A 22,161-nucleotide genomic window follows, 5' to 3' on the forward strand; every position below is an offset into this window, starting at 1 on the left:
CCACCCAGCATGGATTTGATCTCAGGAACTCAAGGCTGGAACTTAATCTTGCTGTCTCCTCAGCTAGACATCACTAATAAGATGTATATTGTTCTCAGCCAATCTGAATAAAAATGAAATGTATCAACAAGATTATGTTCAAATGAGATGGGCAGCTGCTGACATTCAATCTGTCCTTGGGGTGTATTATAATGTCATGAGGTTAATGTTTTTGCAGCAGAATAATTTTGCTTTTAAATAATTGACTGCAGTTGACAATTTTTCCCTTCAATGTGCGGCTTAATGAATAAAAAATTAAATTCTGCAGCTCAGGTATACTTTAAGTAGCATTCACTTAGTTATGTGAGATTGCAATAGGGTAGTTTCCTTCATCAAAGAAAATGAAAGGCATTGATTGCGATTTGTTACTCACCTCTAGCATATTCATAATATACAAATTATTTGGTTTTCGAAATCCCTGTTTAGATGAATGTTAACCCTTTCACTGCTGTTCAATCTCCAAAAACCTTCTCCTCACATGCCTCGAAAAGGTTAAAATGCATTTCGTGGAGCCATGGAGCAGTTACTTCCAGGATGAGCATGGTACACCCTCTGAAGGGTTGCTAATCCAGGACCCTTTCCTCGACGATCTCACCCTCGCTGGCCTCTCTCTTGGACCTCGAGTGGGGGGCCTCCCTCCCTCTCCAAAAGTGACTGCATTTTGAAAATCTATCAACCAGTCCGATCATCAAAAAATGATTGTTTGCATCGCACTCCTGCCAATCAAGCAATCAAGAACATCTTTGAACCGTGTTCCTGCAATGAAAAATAATGATTTTGTTAACTTCGCTAAAATGGCCATTTTCCGGTGGTCTGCAGCCACGTTTTTAGCAAAGTTAACAAAACGTTATTTTTCATCTCAGAAACAGGGTTCAAAGACATGCTTGATTGGCAGGAGTGCGATGCAAACAGTCATTTTCTAATGATCGGATTGATTGATAGATTTTCAAATTTCAGTTAGAGCAGTCACTAGTCACTTTGGGGAGGGAGGCCCCCTGCTCAGAGGGCCCAAGAGAAAGAGAGGGGCCAGCAAGGGTGAGCTCGTCGAGGAAAAGGTCCTGGATTAGCGACCCTTCGGAGTGCTTCAGCGAAAGTGCTGAACACATAGCAGGGAGGAAGAAAAAGTATGTTCACGGCAGCCTGCCGTGTGAATGTATCAGGTACGTTCACAGCAGTGAAATTAACCATTGATTAAAATTGACCATTAACATTCGTCTAAAGTGGGATTTCTAAAACTAAATAATGTGTATATTATGAACACACTAATGGTGGGTAACGAATCGCAATCAATGTCTTTTGTTTTCTCTGATGAAGGAAACTAACCCTATTGACTGGTCAGTAATTGGTGAGGAGACTGCCTTACACTTATAGGATTCTATAGAGGTAATTTATCTACCAAGAACTAAACTTAAGTTACTACTAATTAGTAAATATTTTGCTCAGTGCTTTAACCATTTTAAGTAACCTACTTTGCTGTAGATTTTTTTGATTTCATAACTGAGATGTGATGTTGTATGTATGCTAAAGTATATGAATTCAAAGTTTTGCCCAATTAGGAAACCAAAGTAATGCAATGTGTAAACTTATTGCAGCCAAATATATACAAGTCTCTCTTTGCCTCTTGGGGTATATACTGCATGAGAAAAAATTTACATGACCCATTTTTGATCACCTCAAGGGTTTTTCCTTGATCAGGAATCTTGGTGGAGAGAATAAAATATATCTTTATGGTGTATTATATTCTATATCATTTTTTGACCATCAAAATGCTGTAGTTATGAGCTCTTTTTGAACAACCAGAAGAGGTTATGGCGGAGGGAAGGAAATAGGTAACATTGACCTGAGATTGAGAGGATTATTTAACCATCAAAATGACGTTTTTTTGACCTTTGTGTTCTCCCTATACTATACTATATTATAATGCACCGTAACGTAGGCAGGTATATATAGGAATGTTGCCTGGCTTCCATTATATACTGATTCATGAATGATAGGCAAGGGTGAATCCAGCATTTTTTTTTCTGGGGGGGGAGGGGAGCACCAGGGTCTTTCCCTACTTATGGGATTAAAAAACTACAATAGCAACAATTATCTACGAAATATACTCTTAATTAATAAATAATTAATTAATTTTAATATAAAATTAATTAATTATTAAAAAAGAAGTATGAAAAACCGCAACGATCAAAGAGGCTACATGAAATTTTCACTAGGAATCCTCATTTCGGCCATAAATATCGCTACCGTTCAATGAAACCATATTAGAGCAACGAAACTTCCGAAGAACAGCGTTCACATACCCACCGAGTGTATAATCATACCCACCAATCTGCACAGATTGGCGCTAACATTACCCCAGTCTCAAAAACGAGTTAATCCTAAATTCATTTTCCCAATTCCCAAAAGATTAATTTGGAATAAATAATAACGAAATTGCCTCCTGTAGCATAGGCACCCACATCTTACTGTCGCGTCTTCGATTCGTATTTCAATTGTTTCTAATTGCGACGATTTTCGAGGTTATTCAAAAGGAGAAAAGAAGATGAGACGAACTGAACATATCGTACCTTTTATCAACCTTATCGCAACCACTTCGTCGTAATCAAAATCCTTCTACGCACGCAAGTGCATTTAGGAAAATCAGAAATATATGGGGTAGGATTTTTTTTCGATTTCCTCGTTGGCTTCACCTGTCAACGCATGTTTGTGTAACCTGGCAACGCCACTTAATTACCAGCGCGACGACGCTCTGTATTTTTTTTCTTACGAAGGTAAGATATACAATAATCTGCTTGTAGATTAATTCGATTTTTGTGTAAGGTAGAATATTTTATTAGATAGTAATATCGCCGTCGTGAATCTGCTTCACGATTATAGTTTTTGCCAGAATAACACCACATTGATGGAAGAAACAATGAATGAACAAGAAGAAGTAGTGTATAAATTGATTCCACCAGAGAAAACGGAGCCTATTAAGTCTCCAAGGTCAGAGAAGGGAATCAAATGTTGGGAATGATTAGATTCTTACTTGGTAAATGATCATATAAATGTTTAAAAAAATATTGTCTTCCAGGTATAAGTCGAAATTGAAGTACCATGTGAGAGATTTCAAAAATAAGGGATCCCACAAAACTATGGGGTACGCTTCTGTTCCCCTTCATCGTCCTTCCTCGTTCTTGCAGAAGCACTCAAGAAAATTACCGCATCCTAAAGTAGGTTAGTGTCATTTTAAACAAGTAGCATCAGTGGCTGTGCTATAAGGATTCGCCCACCCCCCGGGGAAGATTTTTGTGGGGGCCCCGAATAAGCTATGTTTCTATAAATGGAAATGAATAAAAGACTTCCTACTCTATAGAAAAACCTAATTATGATGTTATGATTAAGTGTAGTTTACCACATCATAAAGTTGAACATGCATTCAATTCTATCACATTAATAAAATACTGCCTGTTATGGGGGCTTTGAATTTATTTTGAAAAATTACACAACTTATGTTATGAAAAATAAATGCAAGCAAACTCACCCATTTTCCAAACACCGCTACAGTTAACTGCAGAAGTGTCCTTGCAGTTGGCAGTTTGCTTCACTTTCACTATTTTTCAACACATACTTATAAATTTATTGTCAATAGGGTAGTTTCCTATTATTTTTACTGCCTAAATCGAAAGATTATTACTCCAAGAGTACATATTTCACGCTTTCACATTTGCAAATGATGATCTCTATTTTTCACGATTAAAAGAAAAGTGAAAAGCACGAAAACGCGACGCCTAAGTGTGAATGCTGGGAAAAGCCCGCATGACGTCAGTCTGGTTCCCGCTGTCGCTGTGTGAGGTGACCTTGGGGCAAGGATGAGTGCGCCACGGCAATGCAGGCTGCTGGCAGGTAGCATAGTACCCTGCTAGGAGGTAGCGCTTGGCTTAAATAAGTATTATTAATACCCTATCAAACGAAGGAAACTTCCCAGCCATAGGCAGTCTTAATAGGTGATTATCAAGAGATGTTTCCCTGAACTCTGTGCCTGATGAATGCATTGGTAATCTCAGACGATGTAAAACTCCTATCTACTCGTATAAAAAACTAGGTCCCTGTGACGTCATCTGGAGTGGCATCGCATGGGCGCCAATCTGGCCTTTTTCAAATGCAGTTCAAATTGATCATTGCCATTCGTCTAAACTGGGATTTCTAAAACCAAATAATTTGTGTATTATAAATACAGTAATGGTGAGTAATGAATCGCAATTAATGCCTTTCGTTTTCTTTGATGAAGGAAACTACACTGTTGGCGATGAGTTCGTAAAATATGTTACAAAGTTATCTTACATTACTTAACTTATATATTAAACAAAGTGTATTCTTTGAGTTTGCCTAAGCAAAATCTCATCTTTTTTCACAACTATGAACTTTTCAACCATGTTGTTGATATTGATTTTCATAGTTTCCTCATGTTCAATGCTTAATAAAGCAAAGTCACTCAACCGAGCTCGAGTCATGGTATTCCTCAACTATGACTTAATTAATTTAAGTTTAGAAAAGCTTCTCTCGGTCGTAAATGCTAACGTCACATAAATAGGCAATGGGTCTTGATTTACTGAAACTACATTTCATTTTTTCAATCATTGAGGTCCTCTGAAAAATAACAAACTTATAAACATGTTATTTGAACTGTCTATTATTTTTTCCCTACTCATAATGGGGCCCGCTTAGTCTGGGGCCCCTCACACAGTGGGATCTGCAGGGCCCTTATTGCTGCCACTGGGTAGCATCCAAATTTTTACATGCGATAAAATTTTGCTTTAATTTAACCTTTCTCATAGTGGACTTAAGAAATGTTCATTATGCAACTGTATATATGCACAGTACAAGCCGAGCTGATCCAATGGATCAGTGTCGGCAATAAGGGAAAATGAAGGAGGAGGAGAGGAGATAGGGCCATGCCACAGTCTAAACACATCTCACAGCCCATGTGGACATTCTACATTTAGAGTGGAAATGATTTAGTCCATTGCTCACATTTAAATATGCCAAGAACATTTTCCAAGTTCCTCTCTGCAGCCCCTAAAGGTCATACTTTTAGCAATGGAATTAGGTAACATGAAAATATTAATTCCTACTAATATAATGCCTTGGAGATTTATTAAGGTAATTTTTTAATCACTAACCTTTATATCTTAGTTTTTATGCATAACTTAAGCTAATTAAGTAAAATAATCATCTTGTGATAGCAAGGTCAGCTCAGCCAATCCCATAGTCAGACGGTGGATATTGCTAACATCCCAATAATGTGCACTTACCAATATGATAATTCTATTTACACAGAGGCTCAACATTGCCTATTAAAAGCCCGGAGACCAGATGTTCCTTCACATTATATAAAAGTGAAGAAGGAAAATTTGAATGAGGGGAGTGAGAGCGGAGAAGAAAATCATGATGGAAACAAAGACACAAAGCTAATGGACTTGAATGTAGCAAAGTCTTCCAATTATTTTCGACTTAAAAATATAATTAATGTGATACATGCAAAACCTCCACCAAGAGAATGCAGAATTATAGATACATGCCGAGGAGACAGACAGGTTCTCATGTACTCTGGTCTTGCTCCCCACTACTTGCATAAAAAGGTATGTTTTTTTAAATAACATACGTGCTTAAGTGGTATAAAATTTCATGTTTTTTAATTGTCAATTGTTAAATACTACAAGTTCAAGTAAACTAAAACTAACCTGGCATTTAACTTATACATATATATAATTAATACAATTCTCTTCACAGTGGTGCAACTATGGGAGGGGGGTGAGGGGACAGAACTCCTCCCCTCCAAAGCCTCAGAGAAATAAATAAATATTTAAAACTTTCGCCTAGTTTTGACTCATGATAACTGCTTGAAGTTAAATTTTATTTGCCAAAATGATGCAAAATGTATTTCATCGCATGTCATTTTTCAAAAATTTTCCCCGACCACATTACTTGGGAGGTTGCCCTCCAAAGTCGCCTCATCCCCCTCCAAAGTATATTCCTAGTTACATCACTGTCTCTTCATATAAGGGAGGGAAGGGTCCAGCAAAAATTAATACATAGTTAGTTTTTAGTCGTAACAACCAATCATTCAGAAAAAGGAAAGATAACTAGATCAAGGCCATAGTAAGCAGAGAGGGTCAAGGTGAAACTCCCCAAAATGTTTAAGAGATAGGTATGTCTGACTTTTAAATGTGCCCCCTCAAAATTACCCCCCTTGAAATGTATTCCTGCTTCAATCGTACGCTGCAAAAATTTCTCTGCTCTGGCCTTTTTTAGTTCTGTCCTGCAGTATCTTCACAAGAAATGGATTCCCTTCTAGCAGCTGATGCATGCCTCTGCATCATGAATATGGTTGTAAAAATTTCATCTTTACTTCCATCATGTAAAATATTTTCACTTGTTCCTAATGTCAAGGAAAAAAGACAGAAATATACAATCCGATTATTTCCTAGCAAATAATTTTTAAAAAATATTTTGGATTTCCCAACTGGTCAGGCTCTTCATATGTTCTTCCAATGTTTCAATGCTTGAGTCATACATGTATTGAAATGTTGAAGTGATATCAGAAGAAATCAAAGACATTTTTAATTTAGACAGCAATCTTCCCCATCTTCTGCAGGAAATAATCTATAGGTAGATAAGTAAAAGGTGAGTAATCTTTAGCTCACTACAAGGGAAATATCATACTTTCACTTATTACAGAGGTCTGCAAGCTGATAAATGCTTGCCTGTCATTGAACAATCATCAGTCATTCACATACATACTATCCAAAATCTTCCTACATCATTTCATCAAAGCCAATCTCCCACCATTTCTCCAGTGGCAGATTAAGGTGGAAAACCTGAAAAGATGGTAATATTTAAGGTCTCCAATGAAAGTATTTTTAGCCGGTCAACAAAGTTAAAAAATAATTGATGAATACCTAAAAACCACTTGCTTTTGCATCACAGATCATGGATCCATTATCATCAATAGGTATTTGCAAAGGCACAACGGAAGGGCAATATGAACTGCTCTACTACCATCCACCAAAAACAAAAAAAAACTAATCCACCCCGTCATTTCTTCAGCAGATTAAAAAAATAATCTCTATCTCCCAAAACTCTTCATACACACATCATAAAATTACCTCTCCATCATATATTTTAGTGTCTAATCATTTCTCTTATCTGCATGTATTACCTTAGCAGAGAGCCCTTAATGCCTCTTTTCCCCACGCTGTAACTTCTTCAGATCAATACTCAGCCAATTTCAATAGTCGCAAACAGTGGATCTTGGAAATCATATTTTGGTGTAGCTCAAACTTAAGATATTGTCTACACTTTAAGGGACTGCTAAGGGTTACTTAAGACTAAATATAGATATCCAAGAAGGCTTTAACAAGGTAGTATTTCATATATACTATTGTTACTGTGATTATCCAATTCTCATTGATGAGATATAATACATAAAAGCAGGATTAAAATGAAAGAACAAAGCCTTAGGAGTCATTCATGGGCCATTTTTACTCTAGCAACAGCATATTTTTTTGTTTATCAACAAAAGAATACCAGCTACCTTGATACGGAGACAACCTCAAGGTGGTACAAAAGATAATGTACACCAAATCAGGACATTTGAACTCCAAGGAGTAAAAGGGGAGGCCATAATTTTGAATGTTTCATTGATAAACCTTAACTACATGTCCAACTAAAAATACACTAAGGTTGCATCTTAGGGAAGAAGTAGCATGATACAATTGATTAGGGGAGAGCTCAAAAATAACTTATAATTTGCCGTAGTTGTACATAATCTATTGGCCTATTCATATTGCACTGATTAAAAGAAATTTGAACTAAAAACTTTTAGATTTCCACTGCGCTTATCCTTGAGAATAGCCCGTTTTTCCCACTTTGGGTTATCATCAGGTACTAAGAAATAATAGGTTCGGTTGTGACCATAACATTACATGCAATACACTATTGTATCTGCATTGAGCCATGCTCTATCATAATTTTTTTTAGATATAACTGTATCAGTAGCACTTAGGTATTTAATTATGAAATTACCCCATGTTAAGGCCTACACAGTTACATGGTACATTAACCCATAACAGTCAATGTATGTTTGTGTGAATTATTTTTGTAGATTGGAACGGAAGATGTACGAATGCATGAACCAAATTGGTACTTGTTCTATTTTTTGTTCATGCATTTGCACAAGTTTGGTGGTTGCACGATGAATTTTTGTGTTCATTCACGTGTTCATACATGTAGAAATTAACTTGTATGGTTTAATGCATCATGTAACCAGGCCTTTATGCAAAAAATTTATTCCAATTAAAAATGTAAACTAAGTTACTAAATTTTTTAGGATTATGGGAGACTGCCAAAATACCTTCTCAAAATACGACAGGAAGAAGAAAAGAAGATGGCCATTGAAAAGAAAACAGTGGAACGAAGACAGTCAGTTATGTGCATAGAAGGAGAAACCAGAAAGAAGCTATTAGAGGTAGCTATTTATTGGTTTTGTATCTTATGTATAACATGGAGTCATCAATCAGTAAAATCTTGCATTATTGTCGATCAGTCGGTTGAGAAAAACCTCTCAAAACCTGGTCAAACAAATACCCTATTGGAGGTATTGAATTGTGTTCAATTGAAAAGTGACATCCCAGGTAAAAATATTTGGTCTGTAACTAATCTGGATCTGGTCTGTAACTGGTCTGAAAGGCTAAATTTTGTTCTGTAACTGGTCTGTAACAGAACTGGACTGGTCTGGATTTCAGAGAGGCAAAGGAAAATGGTCTGCAACTAGTCTGGAATTCTGGTCTGTAACTGTACTGTAATTTTCAATGGTCTGCATCTAGTCTGGATCTATTCTGTAACTATGCTGAAATATTCTATGAGTTTCAACTGGTCTGGAACTATTCTGGAAAAATTCCAAGTGAGTCAACTGGTCTGGATTCTGATGTGACATGAGATCTGATATTTTATTTGGTCATCTGCAATTGCTCTTAAATTTATTTGTAACAGTGAAATTACTATAATGTATATCAGGCATTGATACTTAATGGAACTAGGAATCCTGGGCTATGGAGTGGTCAATTTCTAATGTCCATTAATTTTTTTTCAAGAAGGGTTACAGTTTTGCCCATCTGCCCATAATCATGGCTTGTGGAGAGTTGCGTTATTTGGATGGCATTAGAAAGGGCTGCACCATAATATTGAGACTAATATCAGAAGTACTTCTGATATTAGTCTCAATTTATGATACAAACTTTAAGCATTTAAGCAAACTTGGTAAGATAGTAAAAAATGAATATGCGAGGTAAAAATAAATATTACTTCTAAATGATTGCACAAGCAATGAAAGTTGAAATATCAAATAGGGTTTTTCAAAGTAGTTAGCAGTCAAAATAATTTGCAATGGTTCATTCTAATTCCAATGTATTTACCAATTTCAGGCAAAACTTTTTGCCCGCAACTTCCACCCATGGCACTACTTTTCCTTAGATCTCCTTCACTCACCAAACATCTACACTTACATGTTACATACTATCATACCTATATCTTTAAAAAAATTGAATTGCATTTCTGTAGGGAAGGGGTGCAGTTAATGAGCTGATTTTAAGAAAAATTTAATATCTTCCAGCTAGTAGCGCATACACACTTTATTTGGGCTATGGAAGCATAAAATAATATACTTAAGTGCAAAATCTCCCCCTCAAATGCAAATGGATCTCAATTCAGAACACCGTGTATAAAATGGTAATAAGGTGAACGTAATGCATCAATACAGTAACCCATTAAAATTAAAGCATTTGTTGAAGAGGAAAATATCTGGAAAGTCCCCCAGGTACCTCGTGAAGGTACACCTCGCACCTATAAGAAGCAGAGGGAGCTTCTCTTCTTAAATTTCTCTGGAGCAGGCGCACCTGCTCCAGAGAAATTTAGCTCTGTAAAAGAATGTAGTAACTGCGGTAAATACATATTTTGCGAATTAAAAATTTGAGTTACAATTTTTTCCCATTATATAACGTACTTATAACGTATTAAAAATCGTATTTTGAAACTTGCGCCAAAACAACTGGCGGCCATCTTCTACACCACGTGACCTAACAGCCATTGGCACTGGAATTATGTTTACACTCGTAGAATACAGTAGTTTCCGACTTTGTGGATTAATCTGTGCCTTAAAACAGTATTTTACAAGCAACTGTGTGTTTAAGAACGTGTGGATGAGGAAAATATAACGTTTTTCAAAGTGAAAACCTCCAAAAAGGAATCGAAAAAAGTACTGTTTCATGCCAATTGCATACTATCACAATGCAATCAACGCCAGATAAAGTTTTTATTCACCGGGTTTGCGGAAAAAGTGGCTCCTTGCAGCACGTAAAGATTTAAAGAAGATGCCTTGTCAGCATCAACCCATCTCTGCTGCGCTGACTATTTCAATGTAAGTACATGGAAATATATTTTTACAATCGATAGTAAATCAACGAACTTGAGTATCAACAATTTTTAGGACTTCTGCAATTAATGAACTACTGCTTTCAACCCAATAGTTATATAAGATTATTTATTACTACGTTCTCACTGTGATTACAATTTAGGTTGATATTTGGCTTAACTTGTGTATTTAAAATACAATTCATTCAGATCGATTAAGTTGAAATATTTCAAGTTAGTGTTCTCGCGTTAGAAACCACATTGTTAGCAGTTTTTCATGGCATAAAAGTATTAGTCTCACTATAAATTCATTCGTGCATGAAGTTTTTTTCTTGAAATTGAATAACCATATTAGAGAATATGTGGAACAATTTTAAGTTACTTTAAGTACTTATTACTTAGCTGGTTATTAAATGTTACAATTCTCATTTTCCAGGATTGATGGCGATGGACACTAGACGTTTTCTCTACTACAATACATGTTAACTGTGTTACTAATACTAGAGAATGTTTTGAGTACATCAATAAATGTTAAATTGCCTGTATGGATTTATTTTATTGCATGAAAATCATCCACCTCCATACGATTCGAAAATTTCCCGTTGCAGGGGATATGTTATTGATGGTTTGTCAAAAGTCATATGCTAACATGTTTTATCAACTTAGAACTTAGATGGGAGTTCACAGCTGAAATGCAGTTGCCATGTGTGAGTACAATGAATATCTTACGATCGGGTTGACATTTGTTAAATTCTGAATTCCATTTGCACTCATACTGGTATAATCTGGAGATACATCAACTCTGAGCTTTTGATTGTAGTAAGAATTACTTAACTTTCTTGCCCCTTACTGCTGAAGACATCCATAGAGATGTATCGTCGCTTTTCAAAATTTACAATGTATTAAATTGATTATGTAAGAATGCTATTGTAACAATTGAAGATTACTGCTATCCAGTATGCCTTTATCTCTGTCATATTTGGCTGGCTGAGAAATGCCTTCAGTATGCTTCTCAGATTTATTTGTTTAGGCTGTTCCCTTTTCCTTACTAGCTGAACTGAACCAGTCAGATCAATGAGATTGACTGATCTTTTAGTTATCCTGAGTCTCAGGTTAAGTAGTATAAACCAACTAGTCACTAGAACAGATTAGTTCCAGACCACAGTCCCCCATAGAACAGACCAGTTCCAGAGCAGTACAGACCAGTTACAGACCTGGGTCCAGACCAGTTTACCCACCCGTTGTCCAGACCAGTTGCAGACCAAACTGGTCTGGTGCAATGTTTCAATTTCTTCCCAGTTCCAGACCAGCTACAGACCTTTAGCTCCACCCGTGTTCCAGACCTGTTCCAGCTCAGTTACAGACCAAATATTTTTACCTGGGATATTTTAATTGAAAAGAAACAAAATTTCAATTGTATACATGGTAATTCAAAGAGAGAGACATACGGGTGTATGCCGCATGACATGGTGGAGATTGCCCCGACTTTTCATGACCGACTGCTGGTCACTTCTTCAAGGGAATGATGCTGGGATTTGGTTTTTGCTGCCTTTTCATTTCAGGCGGAAGGGGTGGGCGTAGGATCTGAGGAGTGAGGACTGGAGGGGGAAGATGATGAAATGTTGCGTATGACTGGGTTCCATGTACTGCTGATTCTCAATCTGATTGGGATATGTCACGCGGCATACACACGTATGCCTCTCTCTTAAAATCACCATGAGCCACGAAAGCTTCAATCAAGAAATATGGAAATTCAATTGAATAATGCCACATCTATTTGAAATTATCAATTGAGTCGGCAGAGTTTTATCAATAGGGTATACAGTTGTAATTAGCTATGTTGACTATTTATTCGACCAATAATAAAAGAAAAACGATTTTTTAGATTGATAAATACCTTAATACATTCCCTAAAATTATTTTAATTTAATTATAGGGCTTAAAGGAAGATTGGATCCAGCTTCAGACCAGTTTCCAGAAACTACCTATGATGATTGACACCATACCAAAGATTAAGAGAAAGCTGGCGCTAGAGAAAGAACTTACTCGATTAGAAAGGGACATAGCGGTTATCGAAAAGCACCCTGTCATTATATTGTGCGACCCTACGCCTTGAAAATTACTGGTGGTTCAACTGGAATCTACTTAAAAGCGTATCACATTTTTGTACAAGTTATTTTCATGAACTTTTACTTTAACATATTCAAAGGAAAAAAATAAAACCATGTGTCTCTTGTCATTCAATAAAACATACTGAAAATGTTACCTCTTTGGAATCTTGCAGCTTGATAAGCTGGTCTTCTTGATGAACTGTCAAAAACTAATCACTAAATCCCTAGAAAGTGTGTATAGTCAGCTGTGATGAAACTTAAACACAGAATGACTATTAAAGCCGAATGCTATGTGGATGTTTGTAAAGCAAGGAAAATATGCGAATAAATTCCTTTTCTTATCTTTCCGAAAGCCCGAAAGGGTTCAACACCACTTCCATTGCTTGATTGCTTTTCATTATTCAATTATTTTCTAAAATGGAGAGACAGCATCCGGGCTGTTCTTTCCCGTAAAGATGGAAGTAATGCTGAGCCACATGTGTTGATATTGTGTTATTTATTAAAATGAGTGCTAAATAAGGAGCAGGTACTCCTTCGTAACAGATGGCAGATAGAAAATTATGCTATTGAGCTTGTTCACTGGCGCTGTCTCAGATTTTACTGTGCTAATGCTACAGGAATGCGGACAGTTCCTGGACGGTAAGTTATATTTATATATTAATAGGAGAATGCAATGAGTATACCCATGTGTTCTTTCGTGTAGTTTGTTTGATCAAATTTATGCTGCTCATAATGAATTATATGTTCGTTAGGCTATGAGTTAGCATCGGCTTTTAGTCAACAACATTCAGCTGTAGTAGAATCAATTAGACATGTACCCACCCAATAAGTGTAAAATATTCATCAATCATTCCGGAAAGTATGTTTAATGTGTCATGCAGTCACATCCAATGACGATTATTTCTCAAAGGTGTCGTATACTTATATTATATTTTAAGAAGGATTTGGCAATTTAACGAAGTGATCTCTAACGTCAAATGTTTCGTAGGCATTGTGAAATACCTCCAGCAATTCTAAAAATCCTTAGAATATAATATTACGGTGCCGCAATTTAAATTCTTGATGCATTGGTACTAAGCGTGAAATTTATCTTTCTCTATCAAGGTTTTATGCTAGACGTGGGCATTAGTCGTCTCTTCAAACGTCGTCATGGACAGTCTTAGTAGTGTTGGAGGCAGACGCAGAGCAGTCACCAAGCATTACTCTGCTGAGGATCAAGCACTTGACCAAATTGCCAGGGAGGTGAGCCTATTAAATGTTATGAATTTAATTCTAAAATTGAAACTGTGGATTGTGGTTGCTCTACTGTGTGGTCAGTGGATTTGGGTAACGTTGGAAAATTCTATGAAAATACATATTTACCACCCTTTCTTTTCCAACTACTTTCTGCCTACGGTTGTAGTGAAATTTTTTGGCTAAAATTTCTGTAGGTTAACTGTTTTACTTGCCCAGCACTGTAGATCACCAAATCTTAAAAAAAATTCAGCTGCAAGGGCTATGAACCGAAACATGCATAGTTGTTACTATAATTATCAAAGCCATAACCTTTTTATGGTATTCCGCATTTAGCTCCTGCAATTATTGTAAATACATGTAATCATTGCTATGCATAGTGGCAACATAAATGAAGCTTCTTCGACACAGAATCATGCCACTTCAATCGTGGTGTTCTGTATCCTCTTAACACTCAACTTATGCTTTATCCACATCATCATTCTTATCACTCAAGTTATAGTATCCTATCTTCTGCAACTATCTCTAGAACTTCCTCATTCATTTCCTCAAGAAGCATGCCATCTTCACCATTTTCCTCTATGCCTACACCTCAAAAGCCTCCAGTGTAATTTAATCCTTGTCCTTGTGTGTCCATGTCTCTGCCCTGTGAAGTGGTGTGCTCCATATCAGACTTCTGGTAGCCTTTGCTCAGCACTCGTTCACAATGATCATGTCAGTAGCTCTTTTTACACTCATAAATGTCTCCTTTGATGATACTCTTCCATCCTTTATATCCTTACTGCTGCATCTGTATTCCATTGTTGTGCTACCTCTAATTGTTCAAGTTTGTGGCCATCCCCCTTTATGTTTAATTTCAAGTTCCTTGATGCTAAAGTAGTACAAAATACTTGATTTTGATCATTTTGGTGTTAATCTTCATGTGTCATTCCTCACTCACATTACTCAGTGCATTTACTATTTGTAGGCCTGCAAACCAACAGCTTAATCAGTGTATGATTATCTGCAAATGTGATCCCTTCACTCTTCCCACTTTCATTCTAAGGTCCAAATTTAAATGAATTTGAGGGTGGCAAAACCTCATTTTTATGGTTAAATTGATATGAAATAACTGTGTATGTAACTCTTCCCTTACCATTTCTTTGGCTAAGATGCTTAACAGTATGGGCAGCAGTGGACAGCCATATCTTGCACTGCACCTCCCTGATCCTCCGTCAGGTACCCTTCCCTATTGGAAAATTCTCATACGAAAATTTCTTATGAGAAATTGGGCGTTTTTCTTATAAGTGTCAATCACAAAATGTTATTTATAAGAAATTTTCTGATAGAAATATTTATTATAAATATCATATCATCATGCTTGAAGCACTTGGTCAAACTTCTATAAAAAGATACATGAGATTTACATCCCTACTGAGAGTACAAAGTTAGCATTATACCTAATTTAATCCAAATGTAGATGCCTATATCTGGTATACAGCAAACCTAATGATTTCCCATGTACCAAATCCATCATCATTGTGCATCAAGTGAGGACATTCAAGTTCTTTAAAGTCCACTTGACTGGCCAGACCAGGCGAGATACCATAGAGGTCTTTCAGGTCATGGGTTCTAGGTAGGGTTAACGTCCCCACATGCTAAAAGAAACTAAAGGCAATGAAACCAATGGTAGCCTAGATTGGTAATAGAATATGACTTTGGCAATCACTACGCAATGATAGATCAAGGAATTGCAGTATGGAATATAAGTCTACAATTTTTAGTGTGCTCTCAGGGATATACCAACATGTCTCATAGAAAGAAGCCTCTGCTTCTTGGAACCGTTTATTTCAAATACCATGCTGAAAGCGCCAGAAAATTAGCAGAACATTACTTAACAAAGAGTTAAACATAATTTCCAAAAAAATCTTATAAGAATTCCTTAACCCTCATATGGGTTCGCTGTGCCTTAGCGGCGCTCGTGGTTTTAAAAGTGGTGTAAAAATGTTCCTCTCCCATGGATCATTTTGAAATTTTTGTAGTCTATTTTTTCTTCTTTCTTCGTCTACATGTATAATTTTGTTTGCATAGTGTTGATAGTTTACTTTTTATTGGCCCTTAATGAAAAAAGTTACGTTGTTGGATTTACAGCACCGCTGCGGCACAGAGAATTTCCTCATCGCTACATCGGGGACTGCACTCTCAATGTTAATGTCAAAGCAGTTATGTTTCATATGAAATGCTATAATCTATTTACAATCATATTATTTAATTTTTTACACTTTACAAACAAAATGAAATTGTTTAACAAAAGACAAATATTACTATACCAATTTTGCTTTCTCTTTTAGGTAAGAATCATAATGTTTGCCTCATTATAATGTTCATTGACAAAATTTTATCTTTTAACAAGAATTATTCATCGAAACTCATGGCTAGCCAAAGTTATTTTTTCCATTGCCTTCAACTTAATTTTGCTTGGGCCGAGAATTTCCTCGTCTCTACTTCGGGGACTGCACTCTCAGTGCTAATGTCAAAGCAAATATGTTTCGTATGAAGTGCTACAATATATTTATAGTCATATTAATTAATTTTTTAAACCTTATAAACCCAATGAAATTGTTTAAAAAAAGGAACATATTACAATACCAATTTTGCTTTCTTTTTTAGCTAAGAATCGTTATGTTTGTGTCGTTATAACGTTCATTGACAAAACTTCATCTTTTTGCGAGAATTATTCATAGAAACTCATGGCTACCCAAGGTTGTTTTTTCCATGGTTTCTGTCTTAGGGCACCTCTGCTCTGCGTCCACGTACCTGCCAAGGTGATAGTCACATTTGGGTAAATCCCAGGGTTACTATGTTTAGAATTACACCAACCAGCAATTCTTAGAAAATTTTAACACAATGTCCTATCCAAATCCGTAGAATAATGCTTCCTCACCGTCGTGTGAATATTTCTTGTTGAATAAGTAACTGCAACTCGCCAGGAGATTCATAGGTTTCACCAACCACCGTGAAGAACATATCGCATAGTTACTGTTATGTGTCTTGTACCTCTCATTTGATAATTTTCTTTGCCGCTGCAATAGTCTACACAAAATTACTGGCGTTTATATAATTACCGATGATGTTACAGTTTACCATTGGGGTGAAATCAAGATAGCTACCTAACTAATTGTGTGATAGAATATAATTCTTTTTTCCTGACATTTAGTTCAGAATTTACATGGTATAAATCGTTTCATGATGAACAGGAGAATAGACAATTTACCGTGAAGTGAAAATTTGTAAATGTATTTCTTGTTACTTTGTGTACTCAAACACACAGAGATTCTATTCATCGCGGTTTTTACCAACATGAAGGGGTGAGTGAGGAGGAGAAAGGAGAAGGAATACCAGGTAGGGTGTTATGAGGTGAGGTTATTACATGGTAGAGTGTGGACTGCCAAGGATCAATGAATACTCAGATCATTAGGCCAGGAAAGGGGAGAAAACCCTTATCTTGAAAAAGGTTGGGAGTGCAAGGAGGCAATTAGATACAAAAGCCTGCCTCACGCAGTCCCTCACGCAGAGCTGGACAAAAGAAAATAGGTGCCTGTTCCTTCTGCCCTACCACCTATAACCCATACTTCTAAGAAGTTATTTTTTTGGATTTCCCACCAATCCAGGAGTAAAACCTCATCTGGTGCACTCCCATGCATCATATTTACCCGTCCATCTCTACGGAACGTCCTCAGTGAGGGAATGGGGCTCCGCGGTAGGAAAAAAATACCGGCTCTTCTAGCTCCACCTTCAAAGTGGCATTGGGTTCTTTGACACGTCGCTTATTATTCCATATTCATTATATTTCAAAACCCATAAGACTTGCTCATGCTCATTATATTAATCAAGCTGACTACAACATTTCCTTTTCTCCTTAACTTCACAAATCTAGTTAGTATAAATTGCAAACACTTCTTATAAAATCTTCCGGCGAAAACATTGGGGGCGACAATGTGCACACCTGTATGCCAACATTTTTGTTATAACACTCCCGTATTCTTTGTTTCACGTCTTCTACAAGAATTATCATCCATTTTTATTCAACTCCATTGTTTTACTCCCATCATCACAGGTAGATTGTTACATTATTCTATAAAACAATTTGTTCAAATCAAATAAGCAAGTCTGTACTTCCAAATTTTATTCTAAAGGGTTTAGCTATTGCTATCACATCTCAATTTGACTTTCCCTTTTTAAATCAAAACGGATTTCCACATGGCCAAAACGCTCGATTGCCTTTGCATTGCTAGTGACTTGTCAAATATTAGGGAACTTTTGTACCATGTGCATCATTGAACTGTCAGTCCTGTAGTATTTTCATTGTGGAGCTTTCTTCCATTTTAGTAGGTTAATTAAAACTTTGTTTACATAATCATCAGACCTATCACTTGTTTTCTTTCCAACACTCCTGTCTCATATATTTTATTCGGCATCAAGAATCCCCAGCCCTAGATTATCCTCATCCACTGCACTTTCCATTATGTTAAACTTCCCGGTCTATTACTGCTGTCACATAGATTCAGCATACACTCATCCAGCTTTATCTAAACCTCTTTCCATTCAGCTAACATCTTACCTTTTTTACCCTTAGATTTTTGCACTACACGTTCCTTCCTAACTCCAAAAAATGACAGTAATGAGGTTCACAGTACCCCTTCCTCCTTCATCTTTTCCGTTTTATTGCCTTGCCCTATTCTGTGTCATAGTGTATTAATAACTTCCCTGTACCTCATCCTGTTATTTTCATCCCTCTACATGTCTCACTTCTTTCTCTTCTCCATTATTAATATAAATATTCCTGAGGTTATTGGTTTCTTAATCCGAGGTCTCTCCGCATATCCGATAGGGAGATCAAGTAAATGGATTTTTTTGTTGGGGAAACCTGGGCAGTTTGAAAAAGGTTGTGGAACTAATACAGACCATCATGAAGTCAGCAAAAATTTATAAATAATAATAATAAATAAATTTTTTTATTTGTCCAAGGATCTTATGAATACAACATAGATATAAGACACGTCAAAGTAATCAACATAACACTTAAAAATGTAAAAATGGTCAGAGTTCATTTGTCATTTAAAAATTCATTTACACTGTAGTAGCACTTATTAATTAAAAATTTCTTTAAAGAAGATTTAAATTCCCTATTAGAATTAATCAAATTAATACTTTTGGGAAGGAAATTAAATATTTTTGATCCCATTGCAATGGGACTTTTTGCTGTTATACGTTTTTTATGGAGGGTAACATGGATGTGGCGATGAGACCTAGTTAGGTGCTCATGTACATCATTATTAATTGGTAAATCATTAATATTCTCTTTTATCAGTAAACATAGTTGGTATATATATATACAAGGCACTGTTAACAAATTCAGTTCTTTGAATAAGGGTTTACAAGAATAAGTATAAGGCTTACTCATTATACATCTTATAATCTTTTTTTGCATCTTGAAAATTGTATCTAATAGCGTTACAGTTGATCCCCAGAATACAATACCATAAGTCACTCTACTTATAAAGTTGCAATGGTAAACTGACATCATCGCCTTGTGAGGTAAGGATATAGAGGCTTTTGAGATGTAAATTCATAGGGCACAAGTTCCTTATTTTGGGGTCTTGGTTACTTTAAAATACAATATTGAAACTAACAGATGTGAGGGAGATAGATATTTTTATGTTAATGATCCTTGAGACCAAACCTCTCAAGTAGAGATATATATCCTGTCTCAGTTACTTTTAGAAGACTAGTGGTTCACCAAAGCACTGGTCCAGTTGAGAAAAAAGGTTATAAACTTCAGAAACTTATCTTTATTCCCTGGTTGTCCTGAAGTATCTTTAATGAAATTAATTTTATTGCAATAATAAACATATGAAACCCATTTTAAATTCTTAAGTAATCTTTGAAAAATGCCAGGCATGTATGATTGTTAAGCAATAATTTCCTTTAATAAAGTGGCATTTTACCAAGATTAAATTGTGAAGCTATTGATGAGGGATAGTGGGATGCCTAAGAAACTTGAAGAAAGAAGAAAAATCGCAGAACACTGTCAATGAAGAATGCTTAATTTTAACCACTCTCTCTGGTATTCTGATGATGCATCAAGGATTTTTTGTTGAAAAATCAGGGAAGTAAAAATATTAATGAATAAAGAAGACAACTGAAAGCTTCTCAGAGTGTACGGGGGATAAGGAAGTTTTGTTTTTCTATTATTCTTAAAGGAAATTGCAATATTATGGAGATATGGGTATTTTAATGGATACTCATGTATTTAATATCATTCTTATAGATTATTTTTTGCTAAGTATTTTAATCATTTCCTCCAATTTAATTACCTGATTTTTTAGAATATGACTATTTTTGCTAAAAAAATAGTTATTGTAATAATGAAAGTAGCTATTGCCACTTATGGCTCTTATCATTTTTGCAATTAAATTTCAACTAAGTTCTATTGAGGCTATTTGCTCTCTCTCGTTGGGGGGGCTCTGTCTCCCCAGACCCCCCCACAAAAGGCCTGCGTCCTGTAGTTTTCATTTTGCGAGGTCATACAATTTTTGTCTGTCACATTTTTACTGAAGGATCATTTTTTTCAATTGGCTAGATTAAATATAAGCATTATTTCTACTTTGATAGGAAAAAAGAGCATATATCACATAGGCCACGGTACAAAATTTAGTGTTTACAATGGTTTTTGTAAGGGACTAAAAAAAATGAAATTAATTTTCTATGAGCCTGACAGTCTCGATCAATTGCTTCATATACAACAAAAAACATTGAGGGCATGTTCCACAATAACACTAAATATCTTCTTAATAACATAACATGATGAATTTTTGAAATACAATGATCTATAATTGAATTTTAATTGATTTAGCATTACATAAACTGGGTATCAATGAAAAGAGTATGGTTTGAAATACCAATTTCTGATGAAATTTATTGCATTTTTGGGTTAATACATGATGGCCTGATGAAGACAATCGTCGAAGGACAGGTGGAAGGCAAGAATGGAAAAGGAAGACCTCGAACAAAATATATGGAACAAGTAAAGAGAGATGTGAAAGAGAAGAAATACGTAGGAGTGAAAAGATTAGCTGATAGGAGAACTGAGTGGAGAGCTGCGTCAAACCAATCCTAGGATTGTTGACCAGTGATGATGATGATGGATCATTAAATATTTCAGAAACTTTTACGGAGCAAGTTTGTTAAAAGTTGTTTGTGTCAGTATTGCACGCATCAGTTCGATAAAAACTACTATGATCAAATGCATAATAAACGTGTTGCAATGAGTGCAGATGAAAGATTTTCCACCCAGAAAAACATTGTTCTGATTGAATATCCTAAAATTGGGAGTTAAATGTAAGTTTCTGCAAAAGAAAAAAAAAGACGAGAAAAAATATGCTTTCAAGGGTAGTAACAGACTCCTATGCAGTAGCACAGACTCTGCTGACAAGGCTAGTCGGTTGCCATTGTAATTAATGTCAAAAACACGTTTATCAACATTAATTTTCTATGAACTCAAACAAATTCTTGAAATTTGAATAAGGTGTGATTGCAGTATCCTTTCGTAAGCTTAAGAGAGTATGATACACACAATAGCAATACATAGGTATTGAATATGACTATCTGGTGCAAATATGCTGGTACATGTTGGTGGAGACTTCCATGGGGTGGTGCAGCATGCGTAGCAAGGTTTGCGGGTTGACATGCGCATCGTTTCATCTTCATGACGACAGTTTTGCCGGCGTTGCAGCTAGCGTCTTCAGGTACGAAGTGTTTGATGCAGGTTTTTGCCTGTCTTTTATAGGCCTTGGTTTGGGCTAGGTGCGTTCTGATTGGTCCGTTTGGGTAAGAGTCTCTTCCAGGTGTTTGAGAGCAAATAGCTGTCCTCCCTGTTGAAAGTGGATGTTTTCGCTATTTCGATAGCCTCTCGTATGAGTCGGGGAAAGTAATGCTTTTCTCTAGCAATGATTTTTGCACTTTCAAAGTCCACATTGTGTGTTGGTCCTTCCCATACGTGCTCGCCGATGGCAGATAACGGAAACTGTCTATTTTTGGTGGCCCTTAGGTGTTCTTGCATTCTGAATTTCATGGCTCTTGATGTTTGGCCAATGTATGAGTCTCTGCAAGAGCTCTTAACATCGTATGTTCCGCTTTGGGTATTCATGGGCACGCGATCCTTGGCATTGTCTAGGAGGTTGGATGTCTTCGTGACACAGTTAAAACGTGTCACTATATTATGTTTCCCCAGAATTCTTGCTATTTTTTCCGATGTCCCGGCTACATAGGGAATTAAGGCATAATTGGA

At 36.2% G+C, this 22,161-nt stretch overlaps 1 protein-coding gene and 1 long non-coding RNA gene across 3 annotated transcripts in view; one reads left to right on the plus strand and one right to left on the minus strand.

Moving 5' to 3' along the window:
- Positions 1–5,687: 5,687 nt before the first annotated feature.
- On the minus strand, positions 5,688–12,840 carry LOC124159197. The gene is made up of 2 exons (XR_006864919.1): positions 12,755–12,840; positions 5,688–6,899 (listed from the first exon to the last, which is right to left on the minus strand). It is a non-coding gene; the product is annotated as an uncharacterized LOC124159197 (long non-coding RNA).
- A 311-nt stretch (positions 12,841–13,151) lies between these two features.
- The window catches only part of LOC124159195 (leucine-rich repeat flightless-interacting protein 2), a 54,670-nt gene continuing 45,660 nt past the window's right edge, over positions 13,152–22,161 (plus strand). For both annotated transcript variants that reach the window (XR_006864918.1, XM_046534839.1), the window contains exons 1-2: positions 13,152–13,238; positions 13,704–13,841. Coding sequence is in view for 1 of the 2 variants with exons in the window: in XM_046534839.1 (XP_046390795.1) it covers positions 13,749–13,841 (93 nt within the window). In the remaining variant the exon portion in view is untranslated. The remainder of the gene's footprint in view (positions 13,239–13,703; positions 13,842–22,161) is intronic.

The sequence above is a fragment of the Ischnura elegans genome, chromosome 5, assembly GCF_921293095.1.
Source record: "Ischnura elegans chromosome 5, ioIscEleg1.1, whole genome shotgun sequence".
NCBI classification, from domain to species: domain Eukaryota; kingdom Metazoa; phylum Arthropoda; class Insecta; order Odonata; family Coenagrionidae; genus Ischnura; species Ischnura elegans.